This window comes from Prionailurus viverrinus, chromosome C1 (assembly GCF_022837055.1).
Source record: "Prionailurus viverrinus isolate Anna chromosome C1, UM_Priviv_1.0, whole genome shotgun sequence".
NCBI lineage: Eukaryota > Metazoa > Chordata > Mammalia > Carnivora > Felidae > Prionailurus > Prionailurus viverrinus.
The window spans coordinates 28344019-28356395 of record NC_062568.1 but is presented as its reverse complement, the minus strand read 5'-3'; the positions used below and the strand labels follow the sequence as shown (position 1 = coordinate 28356395).

Sequence of the window (12377 nt, the reverse complement as noted above, 5' to 3'; positions counted from 1 at the left end):
ATTGAAGGCTGTGGTTTGACCATGGAGGCAGGCACCTTTTTCGATCCAGTCGATGAACAGGGTTTGTTGTTCTCGAAATCCGAGTGAAGGAAGCACCGAAGCGAAACTTAAAAAGGAATCCTGCCCTCCTGGAGCCACGGGCGATGCGACTTGTGCCGCCGGGTGCCGCCGCCGCCGCCCGCCCGGCTTCGCCCTTCCAGGCAGTCGGGAACTTGTTCTGATCCTCAGCCCCGCCATCGAATCTCCGCTCTCCATCCCCCTACACCCTGGATATGTTTTCTCCCAGACCTGGATATTTTTTTGACATCGTGAAACTACGAGGGAAATAACTGCGGCGCTTCTTTCTGTCTCCCTGCTTCTCCACACGGACATGCCTTCAGTTTGGGTGGCCGAGACACCCGCTTCTAGGCGAATGAACCTCTCCAGCCGCGAGGGAGAGAAATGAAGGGAATTTCTGCAGCGGAATGAAAGCTCTGCAGCTAGGTCCTCTCATCTGCCATTTGTCCTTTCAGACTGCATTGTAATACCGGGCCGGACAAGTCGGACGAGAGCGAGGACCAGCCTCCCGGCCGTATCTCTCGGCCCGTGTTTACTTTCCATATTTCTTTTCTCTGCTCTCCTGCTTCTCCGCTGGCCCAGGGATGACTTCCTCGCTGCCGCGGCCCCGGCGGATGCCGTCGCTCGTGTGGACCGTCCTGCTGGTCAGCACTGCGGCCGGTGAGTAGCCCCCGGCGGCGCGTCGGGCCACTGCCCCTGCCTGCGGGTGGCGGGCGGGGAGCCCGCAGAGGCCAAGGCCTGAGCTCGCCCTTCGCGACGCGTCCAGCGATCGCTGTGGAGGGAACCGCGTCCCGTACCTGCGCGCCTTCCCCGTTCCTTCTAGGGAAATAACCTTGCATGTTTTTGTAGTTTCGAATCCCTACTTCCATATCCCCCCTCACCCCCCACGGGGGGAGGGGAAAGACATACTGGGTGTGGTATCTTGACATTTTTAGCTGTGAGGTAATGCAAGGATTAAAAATAATATTTTAATCGCCAGTGAACAGTGTCTATTATGAGATCTTTGCAAACACAGCTGTAGATTTTTATTTTAATGTAAAGAAGCGGATTTGGCTTACATGAAAAAGAACATCAACTGTAGAACGCACACTTGAACCTTATTTTTAGATTTAGATCACTCTTTGGGAGTCCATGTTACTTTCATTATTCAGAAATGTTACGGAATGAATTGAATAAGTGTTGAGTAAACCAGAACTTTGAGATTCTTAATACATTGTATAAGAATGTTAATTATTATCATTGGTATTGTTTTGTCCCAAAGTATTTTAGTAATTATATTTCCATTTTTCAACCTAGATACACTCGTATTTTATATGCTTTTGGAATTACTCTTGGCCTTAAAAGCATTTTCGATAACTTTACATTTTAGTCCTCTGGCATCAATTGGCTTTCCTGTCATTGAGACAACTTTGACCTCACATTAGAGGTGTAGATTTGAGTCCTAAAAGTTCTTTGACATTTTACTAAGCTTAAAGGGAAACAGTAGTCATCCTTTCCTTAGGATTTTTTTTTTTTTTTTAAGTTCTCAGATACCTGAGAGAAAGCGTCATGTTTCATCTGCAATTATTTTTCAAGCGGTCTTTTGGTGATACGCTCTTAGAAATTTTTGGGAGTGAACTGTACATATAATTCTTAAGTTTGGTGTAGGATGGCCAAATAGATTATGCATTTAAAAATGAGTGAAGGACAATATAACAGCTTTCCAGTTACTTTTTTATTTTTATAAGTGTATTTTTAACATTCACATTTCTCATTGCTATGTTAAACACAGAGGTTGCTTGCTTATTTCCATTTTAAGAGTCTGCATTGGGAAAATTCTGAAAGAAAATTTGAAGTTTCCTTTAGTGCCTTTGATATTGTTGATTAATGTCTTATGTCTGTGATAAATCTGTGTAGTTGTATTAAAAGAATTTGAACTTTTGAATTGAATATATTTTGAAACTGGTATTTTAAATTCTTAATCATCACAATTCCTTTGGGGATTAAAACAAACAGTTTTTCTCTAGATTTCTTCAAATTGTATTAGTTGTTTAAATTCTCTAGCTGTAAGTCTTGTGATTCCTGTAAAATATGAAGAGAATAAAAGGCCTTAGGCTTAAGCAGTCATTCTATGATCAGAGATCTCAGAACATAGACTTTTTATGTTCTTTGTTATTCTTGACCTTTTTAGAATGTAGATTCTCATTTATAGTTGACAGGCTTATCATTTTGTGATCAGAACTGATAACGTTATTTAAAAATAATTTAATTTGTATTTGGTAAATAAAATATTAGAATAATGTCCTTTAAGAAGGAGGGATTGAAAGAATCACTACTTTAAAGTGGTTTTAGTCTTCATTAGTATTACATAGTAGCAGATGCCAAAATTTGTAAGCTATAACAATAATAGTAATAATAATAATGTAATAATAATAGTGTTTATTGAATGCTTGCTCTGTGCCAGCAACTATTCTAACAGCTTTCCATGTGTTTTCTCATTTGATCCTTATGACAATTCCATACTCCAGCTGTAATTATGTTCCTTTTACAGAGAGGGCATGTGAAGTGCAGAGAATTTAAATAACTCACCACACAGTAAACTGTGGAGCCAGGATTATAGCCTGTACCCTTACCTATCACATTAATGATAACAACAGTTCACTCTAATTGGGAACATAAGATAGAGTAGTGCCTTCACTAAATCAGCCTTTGAAAAGAAGTAGGGACACTTGACAGGTTCTTCATTCAGCACTGGTTATTGCGGATATTATTCTAAATGTGAAAACTTTGCCTAATATTGGAGTGGCGAGTTCAGTTTCATTAGGTACAAGGTGACTAGAGTGGGCCTACGTGGACTTGGGTTACATAGATGTAATGATGTAACCAGACAGGTGCAAATAGTACTGCTGAACAGGAAAAAAATACTAGAAGACCTGCTGATATCACATCCCTCTTTGGGGCCATAGGTGAATCCTTTATTTCTTTTGAATCCCTCTTTTCCATTTAGTGTATCTAGTTCTTGGATTCCTTAATTCTAAGAACATTTTGTATGCAAAAAATTAGAATTTATTAAAAAATGTGTTTGGTTTATAAATGAATTCTTAATTTTAATCAAAGGATAAAATACAATGCAGTACTTACCGCAGACCCAGCTTCTATTAAAAAAATTCGGGGGGCACCAGGGTGGCTCAGTCTGTCAAGCATTCTGCTTGATTTCAGCTCAGGTCGTGATCTCACAGTTCATGAGTTTGAACCCAGCAAAAGGCTCTATGCTGTCAGCACTGTCAGTTTGGGATTCTCTCTCTCTCTCCCTTTCTCTCTGCCTCTCCCCTGATTGTACTTGTGTGTGTTCTCTCTTTCCTTCTTCTCTCAAAATAAATAAATATTAACAAAATAAATTTTTGAAAAAAAGTCTTCATTCTTCATTTAGGTTGTAATGGTTACATAGCTAACCCTATATCCCACCCTACCCCCCTGTGCTTGAGCAGGCTCAGCTACCTTTTCCTCCAGTCTTCTTCTCTTCTTTCTTGCCATCCTTGGTGGCCTGGGAGGCCAGGGAACCCATGGCATTTCAAATAGCCTTATTGTTGGGATTCACTCCTCGAAGGTTCTCCAGGACAACTAAGAAACTCAGGATTCTGCATCACATCATAATCCTCCTCCTCCTTGGCTGGCTTAGATGTGTCCAATGGCTGTCTGACATCAATGTTAGCTGAATCTTTATGCATTTGAAATAATTCACTTGATTAGATTTCTTTCTTTAAAAAAATTTTTTTTGTTGTTTTTTGAGTAAGCTCTATGCCCAACCTGGGGCTTGAACTCACAACCTTGAGGTTAAGAGTCATGTGCTCTACTGACTGAGCCAGCCATGGTGCCACACTTAATTAGATTTCAGTTTTATATCTCTATAGGAGTACATTGTCTACAGGAAGATGCACCTATTTAGTGTTCTTGAGCATTGAAGTTAATAAATATTGTTGAGGAATTAGAAATTTAGTAATCTTTACTTTTGTGTTTCTTGCCATGTGAGCACTGCAACAGGGTCACCTGCGGTTTTTGATAAAATACGTATTTCTGGCACTATAGCGTAGATGTACTGAATGGATCTCTCTGGGATCTATACATTTTTTAAAACTTAAACCCTGAAAGATTCTCCCTTAGGCAAGTTTATATAATCAGTCGTGATTGTTTGGATTTTTAAAGTATTGTGATTTAGTCAGCTTTTGGTGCATAATAGCTGGTAGCCATAAAAATATAGTGGCATACAACAGTAAGCATTTATTCTGCTCCATTTGTCTCATTCTTGGGCCCAGGCTGGAGGTCAGGGTAACATCTCTCTGCAGGGAAGCTTGTCTTATGGCAATGGCAGAAGTACAAGAGGATAAGTTCAGTCCCTAGCCATTTTTAGACTCTTGTTCTTTTAACATCTTATTTGGCCAAGACTAAAGACAAGGAGTAGTGAAGTACACTTTGGCTATAATGAGGCCATGGTAATATATGGACATGTGGTACTATTGCTGGAGAATGAAGAATTGGGATCGTCAGTCTACCACATATGGTCGGGAAGATAGTCCAAACTCTTACTGTTTGAGCAGGGCCAGACTCTTTTTTTGTTTGTTTGTTTACTTTTTAAAGAAGTTTTTTAAAAAAATCTTTATTTTGAGAGAGAGAGAGAGAGAGAGAGAGAGCGCGCTCAGGAGGGGCACAGAGAGAGGGAGAGAAAGAGTCCCAAGCAGGGTCTGTGCTGTCTGTACAGAGCCCATTGTGGGACTTAATCCCACAAACCTTGAAATCATGACCTGAGCTGAAATCAAGAGTTGGATGCTCAATCAACTGAGCCACCCAGGAGCCCTTATTTATTTAAGAGAGAAAGAGAGAGGGGGGAGGGGCAGAGAGAGAGAATCCCAAGCAGGCTGCATGCCCAGTGCACAGCCTGACACAAGGCTCGATCTCAAGACTGTGAGATCATGACCTGAGCCAAAATTAGGAGTCCAGTGCTAAACCAGTTGAGCCACCCAGGTGCCCCAGGGCCAGACTTTTAATTAGGCCTTTGCATAAAAATTATACCAGCTTTGATCTCTCCACAAGCCTACCCTGGCATGTGGGGTGATGTGGTAGTAGTGGCGTTGGTGTTCCTGTAATATGAAAAGTGGGAATAGAGAGATTAATTTCAAATGAGGACAACTCTCATTAAAGACCAACTTTTCTTTTTAAAAAAAATATTTTGGGTGCACCTAGGTAGCTCAGTCGGTTGAACATCAGACTCTTGATATTGGCTCAGGTTGTGATCCCACAGTTGTGGGAATGAGCCCGAGTAGGGCTCTACACACAGTGTGGGGGTTTCTCTCTCTCACCCTCTGTCTCTGCCCTTCCCACTCTTGTGTGTGCATTCTCTCTCTCTCTCTTTCAAAATAAATGAATATTTTTAAAAACAGGATTTTATTTTTAAGTAATCTCTACACCCAGCATGGGGCTCAAACTCATGACCCTGAGATCAAGAATTGCATGCTCCACTGACTGAGCCAGCCAGGAGCCCTTAAAGGCTAACTTTAACATAGAAAGAGAAGAAATTGAATATTGATTTCTGATGGGTAAATTCTAACTAGAAAAGGTACAGAATGAAGTCAGAGTAAATCAGTCAATTTTATAAATGACCATACCACTTATTTTGGTACTTATTCACATATTTGTTGAATGTCAGTTTATGTATTTGCTTTGTCCTCCAAATTACTTTTTGAGGACAGGGTTCCTACCTTAAACTGTTTTGCAATCTATCATATTGTTGTGCAGATAAAAGATGTTTAAGAAATACTAAGTAAGGGGTGCCTGGGTGGCTCATTTGGTTGAGCGTCTGACTTTGGCTTAGGTCATGATCTTAGCAGTTCATGGGTTCAGGCCCCGTGTCCAGCTCTGTGCTGACAGCTCAGAGCCTGGAGCCTGCTTCAGATTCTGTGTCTCTCTCACAGCCCCTCTCACACTTGTGCTTACTGTCTCTGAAAAATAAGTAAACATTAAAAGAAAATTAAAAAAGAAATACTACATGAATGAATAATAAAAAGAAATTGGAGCCAGGAAGTGTTCTAAGATTGCTCACTTATTCAAATGATGTATTAATTTATTCTTTCTTTGTTTTAATTCCTACAACTATAAAGTAGTTTAAGTGGTGTTGTAAGAAGACCCCTGTCTTGAGTTAATGAGACCTGAATTCCGTGTGATTCTGGACAGATTACACAACTTAGTTTTCTCAATTGTAATACTATGGGATTGGACCAGATTATGTTTGAAATGCAGATTCCAGGCAACTACCCCAGACCTACTTAATCTGAATATCTGGACAGTGAGTTTGGGAATCTGCATTTTATTTATTTATTTTTAAAATTTTATTTATTTTTGAAAGAGAGAGAGAGGGAGGGAGAACGAGTGGGGGAGGGGCAGAGAGAGAGAGGGAGACACGGAATCCAAAGCAGTCTCCGGGGTCTGAGCTGTCAGCACAGAGCCTGATGCAGGGCTCTAACTCATGAAGTGTGAGATCATGGCCTGAGCTGAAGTCTGACGCTTAACAGACTGAGCCACCCAGGTGCCCTGGGAATCTGCATTTTATTATTTTTTTTTTTATTAAAAAAAATTTTTTTTTCCCTCGTTTTTATTTATTTTTGGGACAGAGAGAGACAGAGCATGAATGGGGGAGGGGCAGAGAGAGAGGGAGACACAGAATCGGAAACAGGCTCCAGGCTCCCAGCTATCAGCCCAGAGCCCGACGCAGGGCTCGAACTCACGGACCGCGAGATCATGACCTGGCTGAAGTCGGATGCTTAACCGACTGCGCTACCCAGGCGCCCCCGGGAATCTGCATTTTAAACAAACATTTCCCAGGTAAATTTTATGTACCCTGATGTTTGAGAAGTATAGGATCTAAGATTTCTTTTAACTCTCAGATTTTACTTTATTTATTTAATTTTTTGTGCCTTTCTGGATCTTTTATTCGGTCACATTAGTACAAACATTTCTTATTTTAAGCTTTAAGTAATTATCTGAAACCTTTTTCTTTTTTAAAATTAAAAAAATGCTATTTGTTTGTTTAATCTTGGTCTTAAAGGTGGTTTGCTCTTTAATAAAAAGTGCTTTGCTCACCTGATATTGTATATGTTCATTTAGCTTGTATTTTGACCATTTTATTTTCCTTTTCCTTCTTCCAAAAAGAAAAACTACTTGTTAGTAGAAATAAATGGTTTTACTTTTAGTAAATTTACATGAGAACGGTTGATGAAACATTTACAATAGAAATAGTGTTAAATTAGACTAGATAACATTGATTTGGTTTTAGTTACAAATTAGTATTCCATGGAGTAAGTACTCCAACTGGATAAATTGCATTTTTTAAATTTCTGTCCACCAAAGAATTATATTCTGATTTAATTGATGTCTGCTAGAAAAAAATTAAATATGAATGCTGTGATATCTCAAAATTCACTATTTTTTACCATCTTGCATAGTACTTACACATGTTGAAGAGACTCCCATATTACCAGACTATTTCCCCCTTGTAGTTAAATGGTCTAGTCTGTGAATCCTTTCTAGAAGCAATAAAGATGGCTTTAGTAGAATTTTGAGGGCAGTAGATTTGTTTTTGTTTTTTTTTAAGCTTTTTTTATTTTTAAAAATTTTAAAAGATTTTTTTTTAAGTTTATTTATTTAGAGAGAGTGCCTGCATGAGATCAGGTGGGGGAGGGGCAGTGAGAGAGAGGGAGAGAGAGAGAATCCCAAGCACTGTCAGTGCAGACCCCAATTCAGGGCTTGAACCCGCGAACAGTGAGATCGTGACCTGAGCTGAAGTCTGTTGCTTAACCAACTGAGCCACCCAGCTGCCCCTTTAACTTTTTTAGATCTGTGTGATGGATATGACAGTTAAGGCTGCTGGATTACAATAATACAGTTATAATTTATGTATGGTCTATGTGACATTAGAAATAAGCCTGTGGGTAAATGACATGAACATTTTATTTTAAAAAAATTTTAGGGGCGCCTGGGTGGCGCAGTCGGTTAAGCGTCCGACTTCAGCCAGGTCACGATCTCGCGGTCTGTGAGTTCGAGCCCCGCGTCGGGCTCTGGGCTGATGGCTCAGAGCCTGGAGCCTGTTTCCAATTCTGTGTCTCCCTCTCTCTCTGCCCCTCCCCCGTTCATGCTCTGTCTCTCTCTGTCCCAAAAATGAATAAACGTTGAAAAAAAAAAAATTAAAAAAAAAAATTTTTTTTAAATTTTTTGTGAGTATCCCGAGCTCACAGCCCCGAGATCAGTAGTCACATGCTCTACTTACTGAGCCAGCCAGGTGCCCCTGACATGAACATTTTAGAATACATTGTATTATCAGAACTATTAGAACACAACATTTATTTCTTGCTGTTAGTTGTACTTAATACGGTACGTGTTTGACTAGATGTAGTTTCTATTCCAATATGCACCTATGGGACCAGGGAGAGGGGTACGGGGGCATGAATAGGATAGATAACATGTGGAAGGAGAACTAAAATGTCCAGTCAACAAACATTTATTAGTGCTTCCTTTGTGCAGGGTTCTTTTCAAAATATTGGTGGATATAAAGAAAAATAAGGGCCTCCTCTCCTCCCCCAAACATTTTATGCCATACCCTATATCACTTTCTGAAAGAGAATTAGATTTCATGCTATTTGGCAAGAGTAGGTATTTTGCAAATCTTACTAGCATTGTATTATTTCTTCTCTGCCTTTCTTTCAGGATGAGAAATTCCTGAAGGTATTCTGCAACGCAGGAAAAGACACTGTGTTCCTGTGTGTCTTCTAGCTGATCTCTACCCTCCTTTTATTTCTCTCTTCTCTGCCAGCCTTCTTGAAAGAGGAGTGAACACCTATGGACTTCTATATCCTCAACTCCTTACTTGTCCCATGTTGTATATTAAATCATCAGTGACTTTCTAATCGCCTTATCCAAGTGACTTTTCAATCTTGTTTTCTTTGACTTTTCTACAGAATTTGAGAATTTTGGTCACCCCTTCCTTCTAACTCTCCTCATCTGACTTTATTAACTTTGCATTTCCCTGGTTATATATCATCTCCATCTTCTCTTCATAAATGTTTTCTTCTTCTTTTTTAAATCTCCCTTAGATTGTCTTAAGTATACTTTTTTCTTATTGCAACTCCTCTTCCTTGTTGATTTTCTTTTATTGTTACTCTTCTCCTAAGCTTTAATTATTCTGGAAAGTAGATGACTTCTAAGTCAAACAGGCAACCAGAATTGGAAGCTAGAAAGGTTTGAGTTCCTTCCTAATGGTACCATCAACTATTTACTTTGGGCATATCACTTCTTTTGGTCTCAATATCCTCATTGTAAAGTGAAGGAGTTCACCTGTATGATGTGTATAGTATTTATAGCACTTTTGCTTATGGTATGAGAAAAGAAAATATATTTAGTTAGTAGTAAGTGTATAGCATTTTGAATGTTATATTTTGTTATTATTGAGTATATATATATATATATATATATGTATATAATACTTTGAATTTAGCTTAGATTGGGGAAATCTGTGGGATATTCTGAAATGGTAAAAGTACTGCTTTGAAAGAAATTTAATTTTTTGCAAATACATTTTATATGTTGGTTGTCTATGTTGAGTTAGGATCACCAAAGTGTTCTAAAGAAAGGCTGTATAAAGAACAATCCATAACTAAGAATAATCTATAAATATAAAGGATGCTTTATTTATTTATTTATTTATTTATTTATTTATTTATTTATTAAAGGGTGCTTTTAAAATAGTTGGAATCCTAGAATTTTAGAGTTGGAAAGGACTTTAGGGTAGACTTTAAATAGTTTTAAGTTTAGTTAAGAAGTTTAGTTAGAAGTTAGTCTAAGAAGGTTAACTTTTATACAATGTCTTTTGTTTTAATTTAATTTTTTATTTTAATTTCAATATAGTTAACTTGAAGTGTTACATTAGCTTAGGTGTACAATATAGTAATGTGACAGTTCTATTCATTACTCAGTGTTCATCATGATAAGTGTACTCTTAATCCTGTTCACCTAGTTCATCCATCCCCTCCCCCCCCCCCCCATGGTGACCTCCCCTCTGGTAACCATCTGTTTGTTCTCTACAGTTAAGTGTAGGTTTTTTGGTTGATCTCTTTCTCCTTTGTTTTTTTTGTTTCTTAAATTCCCTATATGAGTGAAATCATGATATTTGTCTTTCTCTGACTTTACTTAGCATTATACTCTCTAGATCCATCCATGTTGTAAATGGCAAGATTTCATTGTTTTGTGTGTGTGTGTATATGTACATGTATACATATACATATACATATGTATGCCACATATTTTTTAGAACTTTTTTAAATTTTTTATTAAAAATTTTTTTTAAATGTTATATTTATTCTTGAGAGAGAGACAGAGCACAGTAGGGGAGGGGCAGAGCAAGAGAGGGACACAGAATCTGAAGCAGGCTCCAGGCTCTGAGCTGTCAGCACAGAGCCCAAAGTGGGGCTTGAACTCACAAGCCGTGAGATGACCTGAGCTGAAGTTGAATGCTTTACCAACTGAGCCCACCCCGGTGCCCCTGTTTTTTTTTAAATTTATTTAGTTAATTTTGCCACATCTTCTTTATCCATTCATCTATGGATGGACACTTGGACTGCTTCCATAATTTGGAAATAATGCTGCAGTAAACATAGGGGTGCATATATCTTTCTGAATTATTGTTTTTGTATTCTTTGGGTAAATACCCAATAGCAGAATTACTGGATCACATGGCAATTCTGTTTTTAATTTTTTGAGGAACCCCATACTGTTTTCTACAGTGGCTGCACCAATTTGCATTTCCAAGCAGTGCACAAGGGTTCCTTTTTCTCCACATTCTCAGCACACCACATTCTTACCAATTACTGAATCTGTTGACTTGCATCTTTCTGATTATGAGTGATAATGAGTATTTTTTCACATGTCTGTTGGCCATTTGTATGTTTTTGAAGAAATGTTTGTTCATGTCTTTTGCCTATTTTTAATTGGATTATTTGGTTCTTTTGGTGTTTGAGTTGTGTAACTTTTTTATATATTTTGGAAACTAACCCTTTATCAGATATGTCATTTATAAATATCTTCTCCCATTCAGTAGGCTGTCTTTTAGTTTTGTTGATTGTTTCCTTTGCTGTTCAGAAGCTTTTTATTTGATGTAGTCCCAATAGTTTATTTTTTTGTTTCCCTTGACTCAGGAGACCTATCTAGAAAAATGTTTCTGTGGCTGATGTCAGAGAAGTTACTGCCTATGCTCTATTCAAAGATTTATAAGGTTTCAGGTCTCACATTTATGTCTTTAATTCATTTTGAATTTATTTTTGTGAATGGTATAAGAAATTATTTTAATTTTAAGATAAATAATGCCAGGGGCGCCTGGGTGGCTCAGTCAGTTAAGTGTCCGACTTCGGCTCAGGTCATGATCTCACAGTTCGTGGGTTCAAGCCCTGTGTCAGGCTCTGTGCTGACAGCTCAGAGCCTGGAGCCTGTTTCAGATTCTGTGTCTCCCTCTCTCTCTGCCTGTTCACGCTCTGTCTCTGTCTCAAGAATAAATAAACAATAAAAAGAAAAAAGATAAATAATGCCAAAGTCAATTTCAGCGTAGCTTTTGACTCAGTTATCACACATTCTAAATCAGTTGAGATCTAATTAATGCCATTTTAACTTCTGGTAAGTAAATTTTGTAAAACAGCTTTATTGAGAGGTAATTCCCATACCATACAATTTACTCCTTTAAAATGTACATGGGACGCCTGGGGGGCTCAGTCAGTTAAGTGTCTGACTTCGGCTCAGGTCATGATCTCACTGCTTGTGAGGTCAAGCCTTGTGTCAGGCTCTGTGCTGATGGCTCAGAACATGGAGCTGCTTTGGATTCTGTCTCCCTCTCTCTCTGCCCCTCCCCTGCGCACACACACTCTCTCTCTCTCTCACTCTCTCTCTCTATCTCTCTCTCTCTCAGAAATAAATAATAAAACATTAAAAAATAAAATGTGCAATTCATTGTTTTGGTATATTATTAAGTTAAAAATTATGGTAAAACAGGGGTGTCTGGGTGGCTCAGTTGGTTAAGTGTCTGACTTCAGCTCAGGTCATGATCTCACAGTTTGTGAGTTTGTGAGTTTGAGCCCCAAGTCAGGATCTGTGTGGAGGGCTCAGAGCTAGTAGCCTGCTTTGGATTCTGTCTCCTTTCTCTCTGTTCCTCTCCCACTCCCTCTCCCTCTCTCTCAAAAATAAATAAATGTTAAAAAAAAATTATGGTAAAACATATATAGCATAAAATTTGCCATTTTAACCATTTTCCAGTA

The 12377-nt window shown here is 38.6% G+C and overlaps 1 protein-coding gene across 1 annotated transcript in view; it reads left to right on the top strand.

Annotated features, from left to right (window-relative positions):
* The first annotated feature begins 599 nt into the window (after positions 1-599).
* BMPR2 (bone morphogenetic protein receptor type 2) overlaps positions 600-12377 on the top strand; it is a 202050-nt gene continuing 190272 nt past the window's right edge. The window contains exon 1 of the mRNA XM_047870766.1: positions 600-717. Within this exon, the coding sequence (XP_047726722.1) occupies positions 642-717 (76 nt within the window). The 5' untranslated portion in view covers positions 600-641. The remainder of the gene's footprint in view (positions 718-12377) is intronic.